At 42.4% G+C, this 17,022-nt stretch overlaps 1 protein-coding gene across 7 annotated transcripts in view; it reads left to right on the top strand.

The window, feature by feature from the left end:
- Window positions 1–17,022, top strand: part of Mapkap1 (MAPK associated protein 1) — a 212,471-nt gene that overhangs the window by 86,065 nt on the left and 109,384 nt on the right. For all 7 annotated transcript variants that reach the window (XM_021645726.2, XM_060389985.1, XM_060389984.1 and 4 more), the window contains one exon: window positions 5,461–5,633. In XM_021645726.2, the coding sequence (XP_021501401.1) occupies window positions 5,461–5,633 (173 nt within the window). The remainder of the gene's footprint in view (window positions 1–5,460; window positions 5,634–17,022) is intronic.

The following is a 17,022-nucleotide window of genomic DNA, read 5'->3' on the forward strand; positions in this document are numbered from 1 at the left end:
CAATGCCCAAACATGGGCTGCATTTCCAAAATGGAGCTTCATGCCTTTAAGCCTTGATCAGAAGTTACTCTTGCTTTCTTTAGCTCCTTTGTTGTTGTTGTTATTGTTCGTAACTTTAGTATTTTGATTCTAATTGTAAACATAGTGTTCATTATAGAAAATATGAAGCAAAAGTTTAAAATCACTCATAAAATCACCATGTCTTGAGGAACCTCTGCCCCACCCGTTGTGCTGATTTTAAACACAACGAGTGGCTTCTCTGTAGATGCATAGTTCTCTGTCAGGAGCATGAATGTTTTCCTACTTGAGATGCCTTACCAACCTCTTCCAGTGTGACTGCCTTGGCCTTTCTTGGCAGCCTTTAGTTTTCCCTTCTTAGAGTGATCACTCCAGTGTAGTGTGGACCCCAGCAGGCCAGGAAACTGCAGAGGGTCTGCTCAGCACCACATTTATTAGACTTGATCTTCAGATCCCAGAATGTGTTATAGTGGGTATGTGTTGAATGCATGAGAGAAGAGAAGGATACAGCTGACCCTGGTCCCTGTGAAGCCCTCCCTTGTGCTCTAATTGTGGCTTCATTGCCCCAGTCCTGTACTGGGGAGCATACAAATTGCTGTGCAGTAAAGCTGTGTGACATGGTCTTTGTTTATTGCTAGTTGCTTTTTAATAGTTGGATGTTGGGCCTCTGGAATATTGCTTTCTTGATGTGTGATGAATACTTTTAATCCTTTGGTCACCTTATTTTTTTTTTTATAAGTTAATTACTTTCTATTATGTTGATGGATTGTTTTATGTTTTAGATGATTTTCTCTAAATCTTGCAACACAGGGACTCTCAGATCGAGCTCGCTGCCACCACCTGGAGCTTTTTCAGAAGCACTTCCTCATTAAAATAGATAATTTCAGGGTTTATACAAGGCACTTTCCCAAGATAGAATTGGGAAATTGAAATGATAAAGCACTTCACTCATTTACTAAGCATCTCTGTGTTTATTCTGATTTCATATGAAATGAGCAGGGTTAAGGGACATTAACACCTGCTGGGTCTCCTAACCAACAGTGACTGTCCTGCAGTTAGGATCAGAGGGTGTTCTGGGAGTCTTAATCCCTTACTATCTTCTTCCCTCAGATCTAGATCTGTCTGTAGGAGGCTGCTCAAGGTGGAGTTTTTCTTGTGTTTATGAGGACAGAGGGAAAGAAAGAAGGTGAACTGCAGAGAGTCGGGTTAGTGGCACTTGGACTGATGAAGAGATATTCAGAACAGTGGTTTTGAAGTCATTGTGGCTCAGGTTGAGCTATGGTTCTTCCATGTGTCTGTGATACATTGAGTAGGACACTATCCTCAGAAGCCTGAGTTTTCTCTGCTGGGATATAAGGGTAGAGATCTCAGAGTTAAGCTGAGAAATAATGAGATAGAGCCAAAGTGATAAAGAAATGTCTGTTCTTACTAGTATAATCAAGGTTCCTTTTAGAGCTTGAGCTTGTGGACTAGCACTTTGGGCCCCGTGTGATCATGAAGTCAAAATGGATCTGAAGTCAAAAGATTCTAGTAAGCTGCTCAGCGCTTAGGAGCTGTGTTGCAGTCTGTAAAGCAGATTAGCATTGTCTTCCCCTGTGGATCTCCACATGTTGAGGTGTCAGCCCTGTGGCCCCTCAGCTGTAGTTCTGCAGAAGAAGGAGGAATAAGTGAGGCTAAAAAGGGAAAGCACTAGGCGGGCAGGATGGCACAGTGAGGGAAAAGGAAGAGCAGTAAAAGCAGTACACTGGGTCTACAAAGGAAGGTATATGAGCCAGAACCCCCAACCCCACCCATGTGTTAGTCAGGATTCTCTAAAGCAACAGAACTGGGGTGGGGTGGGGTGGGGTGCGTGCGTGCGTGCGTGCGTGCGTGCGTGCGTGCGTGCATGTAGGGATTTACTAGAGTAGGTTACAGGCTGTGGTCAGTAGTTGTTCAGTCCACAAGACTATATGTCTCAACAATCCCTGCCATTTAAGCCTAAGAGGATTCCTGGAGAATGTCTTGTTTTCAGTCTTCTTTGGAGTCTGGGTCAGCAACAATGGTAATAGACTTGCCAGCAGGATGAAGGCAAGCTGGCCAAAAGCAGCGCTTTCATCTTCCATGACCTTTTATGTGGACTACCAGAAGTAGCCCAGAATTAAGGTAAGTCTTCCCATCAGAATCCAATTATCCAATTAAGAAGAATCCCTCAGCCAGGCAGTGGTAGTGTACACCTTTAATCCCAGCACTCAGCTAGTTCTAGGACAGCCAGTGCTACATGTGAAAACCCTGTCTCAATAAACAAACCAAAAATAAAAAATAAAAATAAAAATCCCTCAAAGGTATACTCAGTAGTCTGGGTTTTAGTTCCAGGTTCCAGTTGTAGCCAAGTTGACAACCAAGACTTCACAACCCTCCAGAAAAGTTGCATTATTATTAGTTCTCCCTCTGCCTGCCTCAGTGTCGACATACTTGCTGGAGAAGCTTTGCTTAACCATTGCAATTATTATTTCTAAGTGGAAGAGCATGCAGGAGTGTTTGTGTGTGTGTGTGTGTGTGTGTGTGTGTGTGTGTGTGTGTGTGTGTATGTGAACATGGTAAAGAATTGACTTTCTTACTCACTTGACACCTTTAGACTTGGGGACCATCACTTGATCTAGTGTTGTAACAGGAGTAGTAACACTCATGTAAAGTGTTTTTTAAACCAGCTCTATCTTACTTTACTTATTCAGATTCTGATTCTTTATCTTGAAATGCTAGAATTGTAAAGTGAAGCTAAATCTAATCCCTGTATAATCAGGAAACAGACCCCTGATAAAGGGCAAGGGGCAGAAAAAAAAATGAAGATTTATTGAGTTCCTCAAATAGTAGGCATTTGGGCCATTCAACAGTGTTTTATTTGTTTATTTGACATTTAGTGTGAGTGGGGATACGGTTCTGCCATGCAAGCCAGGCAGACCTCATTCAGGGGCTTAAGGATCCTCCTACCAATGACCTGGGGTTACAGACAGTTGCCAGCATGTCTTGGCTAACAGATTCCTTTGTGGGGGCAGGGAGGGGCACAGGGGAGATCTTCAGTGTGCCAGATACACTGCTAGGCATTGTGTATGGAGCAGGAATCAAAAAGACAATGTCACTGCTCTGGTGGGAAGGGAATGCACTAAAGATGAACATAAGTAAAGGTGTAATCTTAAACTGTTAAGTGATACAAAGGAAATGAGCAGGGTACCTGTGGGAGAGAAACAGAGAGGGGCTTCTTTTATAGCAGCATCAGTGAAGCATGTGTGAGCAAGAGTCCGGAGCTGAAGCTCCATCATCAAGCCTCATGAGACTCAGTCTTATCATTATCATTTTACATGTGAGGAACAGAAAGCCACAGAGACTTAGGTACATGGCCAAGAGCACATAATAAAGGATGGCAAGTGATGAAGCAGAGCCATATATATATATATATATATATATATATATATATATATATATATGTGTGTGTAGTCTGTAGTACCCAGTAAGGTCTTCAAAGTGAGAGACGCAGACAGGGTAAACACAGATGTGTGTCCAGGCACACACCCCAGGAACACTTCCTGGCCAAGGTTGCTAAACCCTGGTCTGGCAGGGAAGTTGGCATTGGGTAATGATGGAGCGGTGGGTGGGTACCAGATCGATCAGACAGTATTGTGAGAGTTTGGACTATTCACTGTCATTTACTTACTAGACAAGTGGGTAAGAGGCTTGTAATATGATGGCTTTTAGTGTTGAGTCTCCTTCCCTCATACTGCAAATTAAAACCAGGATGTACTTATAGTAGAGGAACACTTCTACTACTAGTGTGTCTGTGGGGGAAGTGTGTGTGTACATGTGTGTGTGCAGATACAATTTGTAATTAACTTTACACAGTGGCAACTTAATGTCTCCTCTGTGTCTGGGACTTACATTAGGAAAGATGGTGTGCAGCATCCTTTCTTGTATTGTTGGCTACTTGTTTATCTTCTCCAGAGAAATGTCTGCTCAAATCCTTTGCTAGTAGGATTTTAAAGAAGCCAGTGCTTAATTCAAAGTCACGAAGACTTATCCTACAATGAGTTTTATGATTTTACCTCTTACATTTGGATCTTTGTATATGCTATGAGGTAGGAATGCAAATTCATCCTTTGCATGCTGCTTTCTGGTCATCCCACTGCCATTGTCTGAAAGGACTATTCTTCCCCTTTAAAGCACAGTTTTGCAGTAGCTGTCTTTGAACTTTCTAATGGGGTAGAAAGACAGAAGAAAGAAGAAGGATCTGGGGCATGAGCAGCTGGTGTGGTGGTGGCATCACTTGCTGCAGTGAGGTGGCTGCTGCGCGAGGCGGGGTAGGAAGGAATGGGGGACAATAAAGCACACCAGTATAAACTTGAGTTGTCAGTGCACTTTTTTCTTCACGATGTATTGGACGTGTTTGTGGGTAAGGAAGACTGTGAGCCAAGAAGGCCACGCTCTGGTCGCTGGTGAGGAAGGGGCATGGCCAGAGCTGCTTAGAGCAGAACAGGAGAAGGTGCTGCTGCTTGATTTGGGTGGTTTGGAACTCATTGGAACAGTTTTTTTGCAAGAAAAGAGGAAATAATAGTTTGGGGGTGTTAGCTGTGGCAAGACTACCTGCATGGCCTCCTGACCATGAGGATTTGGGGATTATGAAAAAGAAGACTGAAGAGCAGGGTATGGTGGTGTATTTAGAATGCAGCTAAGGTATGGGGAACAACGTGGGAGGTAGAGAGACGAGAGGAAGGAGGAGTACATAGAAGAAGGAAGAGTTAAAAAAAAAGTCCTGTTTTAAGAGAATGGCAGAGGAGACATACCCTCCTCAGACAGCAGCTTTTGCTTAAGGCACAGGAGTAGAATGTTTGAAAAAGCAGCTTGGTTATGTTGCTGACTAGTGTGGTGCTCCAGCGAGCAGAAAGGAGAGTGTAGAGAGAGGAGGGCTGAGTATGTGGCGAGAATCAGGGTGCATAGAGTAGTGCAGGCTGAGCAGTAATAGAAAACGAGGCACCGTTGAACTGTGTGGCACTTAGGGAAGCAGGTGCGCTGCCCGGTGGAGTCTAAGTCTCTGAGATCCATGCACAAGACACTGGACATGTCGCAGTGTGAGTGCCTCCTCTTCAACCTTCAGGAGAGACGTGGCTATACCAGGGAAAGCAGCTGATGGCAGGGTCTGTTAGTGTCTTCTTCAAGAGCAGAGTTGATAGCAAACCCAGTCTAACGCCAAGCACCAGCTCCAATCTCGCTTGTACTTGTTCCTCTAGTAGAGCTCATTCATCTAACTGAACGCAGACTTTATCCACCTCAAGACTGGCTAGGCTCAGAGCAGGTTTATGCAGAAAGGATGGGAAATGGCTCTTCTGACTTCAACCAGGAGAGCTGTGCTAGGACCTGTTGCCTGCAAGACCACAGCTGTGTGTTTTTACTGTCGTGCATGTGTTCTGTCCACAGGGTCATGTGGGTACAACTGCAACTAAGAAGATCGATGTCTACCTCCCCCTGCACTCGAGCCAGGACAGACTGCTGCCAATGACGGTAGTAACAATGGCCAGCGCCAGGGTGCAGGACCTCATCGGGCTCATCTGTTGGCAGTACACAAGCGAAGGACGGGAGCCAAAGCTCAAGTAACCCTTTCTCTTCTCACTGCTCTAGTTCCTAGTCTCCAGGTCTCCAGCAGAGCTAAGCTCTTAGCCATGTCAGTCTTTCTAGGCACTAGCCGGAGGGCCAGGGTTTCACACTAATCTAGCTCAGAGTCTTCCCCAGGGTCCTTGCAGGTTAAATTTACAAGCTTCCAGATATGGACACAAGGAAGTGAATTCATGTGGATATGAGTAACATGAAAGGGGCTGGAGAGATAGCTGAGGGGTTAAGAACACTGCTCTTCCAGAGGACCTGAGTTCAATTCCCATAAACCACATGGTGTCTCACAACCATCTGTAATGGGATCTGATTAACTCTTCTTATATGTATGAAGGCAGATCACTCATATACATAAAAATAAGTAAGTAAAAAAAAAATTTTTAAGAGTAGCATGAAAGAAAATGGGAGGGGACTGATGTCTGAGCACTTGGCATGAGCCGGCACTTAACTGGCCACATTATTCCTGGTATCCTATTTGTCCTTCCAGCCGTGAAGTTGTGTGTCTTAGTCCTCTTTGTCTTGAAGGCAAGACGTGGGAACTCCACACATCTCAGGAACTCCACAGAAGATGGCAGTTAGGGCTGACCCCATGTCAGGGTGCCACGTCACTCCGTGTGCCCGCTGCAGAGCTTTGGTCTGAATCTAGGCTTTCTCTGTCAGTAGAGACATGACTTTTTATCCATCACTAACTAAGCCATATTCTTTATTTAGTGTTCATAGTAAAGAAGCCTTGCTTGAAAGTGGGTTCTCTATGGCTGTACACTTGGTACCTTTACAGTGCTTGTCCTGAACGTACCCTTTCCTGACAGGTACCCTCTTTAGGTTGTCATTTTTCCAGCAACACGGTAGGAAATCTCTACAGCCCATATTTAGCTGAGCATGATCCAGTCATCTTTAGCATAAATTTTTCTTTTAAATGCATTAAATTTGCACGTGAAGATTTTTCTTCTAGTTCTTTCTTCTTTCATTGTTTTCTTTCTTTGTCAGAGCCTCACTGTCAAGTGTAGGTCAGCCTCAAACTCAGGATTTTCCTGCCACAGCCCTGAGTGCTGGGATTACAGATATGCACCACTATGCCTAGTTGCTTTGAGCTCATTCTGACATTGCCTTCCATTTCCATGGGCAAGTTTGAGTGAAAACATCATCATTATTGCTCTGATGGCCATAGAGAGCTGAGGTACTCACTGGGCTCAGACAAAGGTTGGGGATCGGTTGCTTTTCTTGGGAAGGTGCTGAGATGTAGATCTTTCTCAGTGAAAAGTAGAAATGAAGAACAAGAAAGGGAGCAATACCTGAACTAAACCTTGAAAATGCTGTTTAGTGTGGCCACTGAAACTGACAGATGTGAGTCAGCTGGTCCAGGGTTACACAGCTGCCGAGTACCAGACAGGAGCTGAACTGTGACTCCGTTCTGTAGATACAGAAACTAAACTAAGGCTAAATAGTTTTCTTAACCCACATAGCAAGTGGCAGGATTGATATTTTAACTCAGTGGTCTCTGCCATTGCCCAGTTCTTCCCTTCCACATGTAGTGTGGTGGAACTGCGTGCTAGGTCTGGAAGTACAGGAGAGGAGAACAGTTTCTGCTGTCTGGGACTGTGCTGCCTGAGGTAAAATGGCTTGGAGAAGATCCGGGTGTGTGTTTCAGAGTTAATGTGGGTTCCCGCTCCCTTGATCCTGACACAGCCAAGATGAAAACTGAAGAAACAGTGGGAAAAGTTATATCGAGAGGCTGAGAAGACGGTATGTTAAAGAATGCTACAGATTTGTGTTTATGCCCTACTCCAGCGCAGAGCAGTGCATTGGCATATTTGTAGTAGGTGCAGAGGCTGGAAGTTCAGCATATTTTCTCAAGAACACAGGTCAATCCATAACAACTTTTTTGCTAGTTGATAACTTGTTATTATACTTTCCCTGTATGAATTAGTGATATAATTATAGTGCAAACTGGAAGTAACTAGAATGTTCTTCACAAGGTGAACTATGAAACATCATGCTCCACCAGTCCAGCATAATGCTACTCAGCAATAAGAAAGGAACAAGCTAGTGATGCACACGACTACATTGATAGTTTTAAGGCACTGTGGAAAGGTTGTGTCTCATGTGATTCCGTTACGTCACATGTTCAAAGTGACAAAGTACAGAGACAGAGAACACATACATGCTTTCTGAGGACAAAGACAGTATTTGGGAGGAAAGGATACAAAAAGACCTTATGTTCTGTTCTCAGTGAAGGTTACACACACACACACACATACACACACATGCACCCATGCTGGCAGAAACTGAATAAAATTTGTAGTCTTGTTACTAGTGGTGTGCCAATGTCAATTTCCTTGTTCTTGATGTTAGACTATAATTAGATGAGCAATCACTAGCGGTGAATAGTACATTTAAGGAATCAGAGGGCTCTATGTGATATGTTTTTGCTCTTGTGAGTTTGTAATCATTTAAAAATGAAAGTTTTAAGAATAGCACTCTTTTTTTAAAGCACAGCAGCAAAAACAAAAATCCACTTTCTTTCTATAAGAGTTAAATGTGAACTGATGTTAGAACGTGTTGTTGTCATGCTAGAGGAAATGATTGGTATAGGAGAAATAACTGCAAAGTTGCGAAGAGAAGGCACCTATCCCTGCACAGGAAGCATGGGCGCACTCAAAGCCAACTCCATCCATTGCAGCAGGTGCCAGAAGACCTTGTTGTACCTCCAGAGTGCTGAGGAATGGCTGTAAACCCACCTTCCTGATTACGCACCTCATCCCTTGACAGAGGCCACATGATCACACCATACACTTCCCTTCACTTAAGACAGTTGGTGCTTACATATTTTGGTCTTCATACTTTGAATGCTTTTTTTCTCCTAAAAACTATAGAGAACCTCAAAAATTTATTTATGTATGTTATATCTACCAATATTTTCTGTAGTAGAACTCTAATTTGGACATAAATTTAAAACATTTTTCAGTTTTAAAATAACTTGCAAATATGCATGTTAGCATAAATTTTCATTTTTTAATTAATGGTTCTTCTTGAAGAACATTAGGTGAATTAGGTATACACACACACACACACACACACACATATGGAAGCCAGAAAATAACCTTCAGTGTCATTCCTCAGGAGCTACCCACCTTGTTTTTTGAAACTGTCTCTTACTAGCCTGCAGCTCACCAATTAGTCTAGGCTGCTTGACCAGCAAGCCCCAGGGGTCTTGTCTGACTCTGCCTATCCAGAGCTGGGATTTCATGCATGTACTACTATACCTAGTTTTTTCCTGGGTGCTAAAGGGTAGAGACAGGAGAGGGTCTTGCTGGCTAGTCAGCCTAACCAGTTTTGTGAGAGGCCTCAATATGGCAGAGGTACATAGAGGAAGACAACAGATGTTGACCTCTGTCCTCAACAAGTCACACACAAACACACACATACAGTACACACACACACACACACACACACACACACAAATAAATGCCACTAAAAGCAGAAAGATATCTACAGCTTTCTAAATAGCTAGAGAAATGGAGTTAAGCTTTTCAGTTAAAGCACAAGGAAGAAAATAAAGAAACAAAGAGCCTGGTGTGGTCGTGCACAAGCTCCTGGCACTTAGAAACAGAGGCTCCAAGTTCAAGGTTAGCTTGGACTTCATAGTCTGACCCTGTCTCATAAATATACACAAACAGATGTATTGTTAATCACAGTAATGCCAACAGAAATTCACCTGCTGGTTATCCTGGGACTCGCTTCGTAGACCAGGCTGGACTCAAACTCACAGAGATCCTCCTGTCTCTGCCTCTTGCGGGCTAGGATTAAAGGCATGTACTATCATGCCTAACTTCAGACAGTAGAATTTAAGACAGAAAACATACCGATTTTGGCAAAGCTTATGGTGAACTGAGAAACAAACCTCCTGCATAATATAATTATTACTGTGTTCAACTAGCAGCATGCATCAAAGGAAGAGAACACCACATGATTCCCTTCTGAAACAGGACATTTCAGTACACTCCTGCCAAAACCTGTCAGCCAGGGGGAGGGGCCAGAGAAGATGGTCAGGCAGAACAAAGTATTGTGAAAAGCACATAGTGAAACCCGTTCTTTATATACTGATTTTAAAAGCAAAATAAAAGTTATGCAACATTAAACAAAAGAATATTAGCTGGGAAGTGGTGGCACACACCTTTAATCCCAGTGCTTGGGAGGCAGAGGCAGGTGGATATGAGTTCAAGGTCAGCCTGGTCTACACAATGAGTTCCAGGATAGCCAGGGCTGTTACACTAAGAAGCCTGTCCTGAAAAACCGAAAAGAAAGAATACTATGGACCAGTGAAAAAAATTTAAGAACAATTTAAGAAAATTGTTTAACAATTAGGAGTTGGGGTAGATTGTTTGAAGCACATAAATAAGTTACAATACATTTAAGAGAAAAACACAAAGGGGGTTGGAGAGACGGCTTAGTGGTTAAGAGCACTGACTGCCTTTCCAGAGGACCCAGGTTCACTTCCCAGCACCCACATGGCAGCTCACAATTGTCTGTAACTCCAAGATCTGACACCGTCACATAGACATACATGTAGGCAAAACATGAATGTACATAAAATTCAAACTTTAATTTGAACAAATTTCAAAACCTATGGTCATCCAGGCTGGTATTCTTGAAACCTTTTTCTGGCATACATATTTAGAGAATTGAAATTGTGGTAAAATACACATGAGATTTTTTTCATATTTTAAATTATGTGTATTTCTTTTGGTAATCTAGAATGATTTAGCTTATTATTCATAGTAGGAAGAGGCTTTTGCCTTTTTTTTTTTTTTTTTCCAGTAAGTGGAAAAGGAAAGATAAAACAAAAAAAGAAAAGGAACTTGAAAGGAAAGGTGATCAGCTTAGGTTCCCTGTAGCCTGAGCTTCTTGTAGGGTGATCTCTTACGTTATCATGTCAAGCTCTGCAGCTGAGTGTGGCTCCAGTGGTGCGTTCCTTCAGATAGCAGCATGCTTAGTCACTTCATCGGTGTATTTTTGAATTGCCACGTTAAACCTCCGGCCTTTCAGATTTTTGCAGTTTGTCTGTGACACTGGCTATAGTCCTGTTTGATGTAAGCCAGTCTGTAAAGTAAGTCTCTGAAATCCCTTTCTGTGGGGCAGTGTGGAAAGGAAATTAGTATTTTTTTCTCCTGTTAGTGCTGATGATCTGGAATAGATCCTTATTTGGTCTTTCCCAGTGGGTTAGTCTGTGGATGAGCACTTTATTCATTGGGTCCAGATTGCCAGATGCTTGTAAGAGCTTTCCTTCAATTTTGGTTTGTCAAGAAAACCATTTATACAGCGTATTGTTCAACTGCCCCTGTGCTGTGAAAACTGCAGCATCTGACTGGCCCCAGGGAAGGAATGGAGAATTTGGCTGCGATTCTTGGCGTCTTTTATTGTTTCTTGTGTTTGCTAACTGTTGTGTAAGATCAGACTGTAGGATTTAGTCTGATTTCCTGGTTATTTTGATATGCTGATTCTGAGAGAAACGGTGGGAAGATACTAACTGAAACAACCTCAGTCTCTCTACAAGACCAAATTGAACAATTTAGACTTCATTATTCACATTTATTGAATTTTCTGCCTTAGAATGTTTTGTTTAGATTTGAGTGTTTAACTCTACTTTCTTTGTATGTAGTCCATGATTTTGGGGAAAAAAAATTCCTTCCATGTTGTAGATCTCAGTATGTACTTAATACAGCAATGCATTTGATCACGTGCTGATGCCTTGGCTTTTGGCTATTTGGTTTAAGGATTAAGAGATACAGATTAAACCTCCTCTCCAAGATCTCTTCATGCTTCATAGGCTGATCACAAACTTCTGGGCTCAAGCCGTCCTCCAGCCTCAGTCTTCTGAGTGCCGAGACTGCCATTGTGCTCCACCATACCCCGCTGCCTCATTTCTTTTTATAGCAGAAAAACATTACACTGTTTTCCCTTCTTCTGTGTTTCCATTGAAGAATATCTCTTCCTTCTGATTTTTTTGACCATTACATAGAAAACTTTTGTGCATGGTCCCATGCAGGTTTTGTGTAGTTGTGAGTTTTCATCTCATTTGATCAAGTACCTAGAAGCACAATTCCTGGGTTGTGTGATAAGGTGAGCCTGTGTTGTAAGACCCTGTCAGCTGTATTTCAGAAGGCTTCTGGCATTTGGCATTCATACTGGTGAGCATTTGGTGTGGTTGGCATTTGGACTTTTAACTATTCTTATGGGTGTGCATTGAGCATCTTGTACTGATTTACAGCCTCTAATGGATGGTGCTGAGCAGCTTATGCTTGATTGCTGCTTGGCTGCTTGGATGAGCTGTTAAGAGGTTTTGTTCACTTTGAAATTAAGTTCTTTTCTTATTGAGTTTTAAGTTTTCTTATTGTTGAGTTTTAAGAATTCTTTGTATTTTTGGATACAATTCCTTTTTTAGACACTTTGCAGAGATTTTCCTCTGGATGTGTTTGCCTTTTCTTCCTTTTAATAGCAATTCTTACCGAGCAGATGTTCCAGATGTTAATGGGCCCCTGCTTACCAGCTCCAGCTTACCAGGTGATGCTTTTGGTATTATATCCATTTTGTTTAATTTTTTACATTTGGGTGTGCGTATGTACATGTGTACACGTGTCATGATGTATATGTCACAGAATTCATGTAGGACAACTTTGGGGAGCCGAGTTTTTCTTTCTGCCATGTGGTTGTAGGGATCAAACTCAGGTCCTCAGGCTTGGTGAGCACCCTCATCTGCTGAGCCATCTTCCTGTTCCTGGAGTTGTATCTGAAAGGTCTTCATTGTATCCAGGGTCACCAGAATTTTTAGCCTAGAAATAGCTCCTTATAGAAGCTATATGATTATGTGTTTATATTTAGGCCTGTGATCCTGGACTTTGGGTGTTTCTGAGTGGTAAAGTACTTACCTAACATGTGCAAGGAATGTGGTCCTGGGTTTAATCCCCAATGTTGCAAAAAGATGGCAGAGAAAAAAATATGCCTTGGGTTCAGCCTGGAGGGGAAGACTATGTTTGGACACCTGGTTTATAGGTAGATAGTTTGTTGCTACAGCACCATTTGTGAAATGACTGTTCTTCTCCATTAAACTGCCTTTGCCTCTGTGCTGAAGATTCTCTGGCTGCCTCTGACCTGTAAGGTCTGCCAAAACATTCCTTAATTTGTCTTTCTCCATTAGGTTCAAGAATGGAGCAGTATCTTTTGAATAACACCCATTTGTGGGAGAAAAAGAAAACTCAGTGAGGTTTTTACCCTGTCAAGAACTTGAGATATGCACCAGCTCTTCACACAGAACCACATTTACTCTTCTTTATAGATAATTTAAGAGATTTTCAAGGGTAATTTTGACTATTCCGTTTTTTTTATGCATAGACATTGATCATATATCATGATTCTCATGTACACTAGAGCACCTCTCCACCCCCCACCTTTCTTCTTTCTGTCGTTCCTTAGACTTTCTCTAGTCTCTTATCTACTGGTGGTGCTTATCAGGCTGCTGATATGTTAGCTACTAAAAGCCTGAAGAGCTCGCTGTAGTCCTGGGGCAGTACCTTTGCAGATTGCTGCTGTGCCCAGTAGTGGAGATGCCAGGTTACAGAGCCACACTGTTCAGAGAGAATAGAAAGTAAGCTGAAAGCAGGAGGTGTGTTTGTAATTTCAAATTTTCTGGTAGTCACATTTTTTAAATTACCAAAAGATTAACTTAAATTTTATAATGTATTTTATTGTATCCAAAATCGTATTATTTCCCCGTGAAGGGGTGGGGATATGGAGGTGTAGCTCAGTTGGGAGATTGCTTGCCTACCATGCAGGGAGTCCTGAGTTCCATCTCTAGCACTCCATAAAACATGGCATGATGGCACAAGCCTTTGATCGCAGCCCTGGGGTTTTGAAGCGGGAGGATTAGGAGTTCAGAGTGATTCTTGATAATATAGGGAGTTGCAGACCAGTGTAAACTACATGGCACCCTGTCTTTAAAAAACAAAAACAAAACTGTTGCCATTACTCTTGTTATGGTTGTAAATCTTTAATATCTAGTGTTATTTGCAGTTTAAAGACACTTAACTCACACATGCCATTTGAGAAATGCATAGTAGCCACTTGTAGCTTATAATTGGATAGTGCCAAATATACCAAGTTGTGGTCTAGCCAAGTGGTACAGATCACCATCCTGTGGTAGAGTTGCTTCTCTATACTCAGTGTCAGCTATCTGCAGTCCTTGAGGAGGGTTGGTGACTGTGGATAGTCAGGAGTGTAGCTCAACAAGTATCAAACATCATCATTTTCCATAGATGCTCTGAAAAATGTTAGCATCTTATCTCTTCTCTTTGTCAAAGTGCATCATAGTAGTTAAAAGTGTAGACTACAGAGCCATAGCCTTGTTTTTAGATTTCATGTTACTGCAGCAGATCTTGGATGTGTTACTTAGGTTCCAAACCATATAGTGTTCTTATGTGTAAAATGTAATGCACACTGTAACAAATTGTTGTTTAAAAAAAAAAAAAAAGATGAGAAAAGCCATGGTAAATGTGTTTCTGTTGCTATTATACAGCATTACCACACCCAGCTACGCCTACAGATTTCTCACAGTCATTCATGCAGGCATGTGAGTTAGTGCTCTCCTATCAAAGGTGATTGTGCCGTGGTGAGGTACTCTGGTATTAGGCAGGTTGGACTTCTTATCTGTCTCTTCTGAGTGCACACCTCTATGCATTTTTCTCCCCTTTCTAGGTCACCACTTCCACTTTATGTTCCTTAAGTCGTCTCTAAGAATCATTTCCTGAAATGTATTATTATCTTAAGTGGTCCTTCCCCGTTTGTACTCCTAACTGCACTTTTGTACATGGTAAGCCTTCCATTTTAACCTGCAGCAGAACCGTGTGTGTACTGTCCTTCTGCTTCTTCTCTTCATATTCTGCTCAGTCTCTAGAGCCCTGTGCATCTCTGCTCACCTTTGGCAGGCACTGACATTTAAAGGTTTCAATTCCTTTAGCAAATATTTTTGGAGCCCTAGGCCCTAGATATAAAGGAAGGGCAAAATGGAGAACAAGAGAAATACCATCACTTCACTCAAATTTACAGTATGTTGGGTAGAAGAAATTATCAAGTGTAATAGCACTTTGTATCTGGCTCATTTCACTTATCACTTGGATTCATCCATGCATTTCACCAGCATTCATTGAGTGTTTGCTATGTCTCGGGCATTTTGCTGGTGTGCAAGTACTGAGTGCAGCTAGAATTAGTCTGTTTTTCATGAATTCCACAGTCTCGAAAGGAAGTGCATAGTAGCTTAATTTTTTTTCATGTAGTGAAGCTGAGTGTTCAGGAAAGGACGCCATTCCTGAGTGCCTAGCCTGAAGTCAGGGAGAGGTTCCCTGGCAATGGGCAACAGGCAACAGAAGCCTCTGAGTTGAGAGCAGCCCTGCTGATGCAACAGCATGGCAACAGACCCAAGGCAGGAGGATGCATGGGCACAAAGAAAGGCCGGGAGAAGAGAGTGGATAAGACTAAGAGAAGTGGACAACTTCTAACATATTTGAGGTACAACTCCCAGAATGTGGGGGTGAATTAGATAATGGGAATCTGGGAGAGAAGCAGAGTTTAAGGTGATGCCCTAAGTTTCAGGCTCGGTTGCCCATGTGCTGTGGTGTCCTGTGTGAGATAGGGAGCCTTGGAAGCGTCTTAGTTGTCTTTCACAGTGAGGAGAGCAGGGGCAGGGCGGTGTGAGCTCAGTGTTCTGCCAGCTAATTTTATAGTTCGTTGTATTTGGTTGCTGGGGTTCAGAAGAGAGAGAGAGAAACTGGGAGTTTAACTCTGGGAGACTTCTATGTAAAGATGTTCGTTGAAGCCTAAGTGAAAAGAGAACGGTCTTAAAAGTGGCCACTGAGGAGCTGTGTTGAAACAGGGAGGCCCAGAGGTGAGGCAAATGGAGAGCATGGCTTGAGGTGTAGTAAAGGCTGAGCTTACTCAAGGAGCAGCTGAGAGACGTCTGAAGAGCAGCCCACAGGTGTGAGCGGGAGTCTGCATGGGCTTTATGAGCTTGTACCCCAGGCTGAAACAGTGCAGTGAGTAGTATGCAGAGCCAGTGGGAGCACATGGGAACATTAAGATCTAAACAAATGGCTCAGCCCTGCCATGCAAGGGAGGCCTTCTCTAAGTGTCTGAGAAGTCAAGCCTCTGCCTGTCACAGACCATTACTCACCAGAATTTGTCATGCTGAATGGTTTCAACCTGGTGATGTCCTGCTTTATTTTTTATTATTATTTTAGTTTTATAAAATTATAGCTTGAGATTATAATATAATGGCTTCATTTTCCCCTTCCCTTTTCTACTTCTAAAACCATCCTTTATACCACCACCACCCCAGTCCCCTGCTTGCTCTCTTTCAAATTTATGGCCTTTTTTTTTCCTTTATTGTTGTTGTGTGTATGTTCTTAAATACATAAATACAACCTGCTCAGTCCGTATAATGTTACTTGTTTGTTTATTTTTAGGGATGACTATTTGGTATTGGATAACAAGTTGGTATGGTCTTCCCTGGGCAAGACATATTCTCCTGATCTCATCATTCCTTAGATGCCTGTAGTTGCTTGTGTAGGTTGAGGCTTTATCCTTACCCCATTTACTTGCCATGTCTCTTGGCAAGTTTTTGTTCAGCTCATACTTAGGCAGTCATGTAGGCTTTGAGTGTAGCTTCTGGCATTCTGAAAGTCACAGCAAAACTCCTGGTCCTCTGGATCTTACAATCTTTCTTCCTCCTCTTCAGCAATGATCCCTGGGCCTTGGGTGCAGGAGTTATAGATGCATCTGTTGGGACTGGGCTTCCCAACTCTGCATTGGTTGTTGTTTTCTGCACGTGGTCTCTATTTTTTAGAAAGAAAAGTTTCCTTGATGAGGGTTGAGGACTGCACTTATGTGTGGGTATAAGGGCAAGTACTTAACATATTGTTAAGGATTATGCTGGCTTAGTAATTAAGGTATAGTGTAGGTAATTTTAGGTAGAGAGTTAATAGTATGATTCCTTATGACTTTTTCAGATATCCTTCCTATTATTTTATCCTCTTCCTTCTGTATTTACTCTTTTCCTCTCCCCAATTAGAACTCTCACCATTTTTTTTCCTATTTTAATTTTATGGGTATGGGTATTTTGCCTGCATATATGTTGGTATACACCACTTGCATGCCTGGTGCCCACAAAGGCCAGAAAAGGGCATCAGATCTCCTGGGACTAGAGTTGGAGATAGTTGTGAGCTGCCATGCAGGTGCTGAGGCAGGGACCCAGGTCCTCTAGAAAAGCAGCCAGTGCTCTTAACCTCTGAGCCATCTGTCCAGTCTTTAGTGTCCTGATTTAAATGA

This window comes from Meriones unguiculatus, chromosome 8 (assembly GCF_030254825.1).
Source record: "Meriones unguiculatus strain TT.TT164.6M chromosome 8, Bangor_MerUng_6.1, whole genome shotgun sequence".
NCBI classification, from domain to species: domain Eukaryota; kingdom Metazoa; phylum Chordata; class Mammalia; order Rodentia; family Muridae; genus Meriones; species Meriones unguiculatus.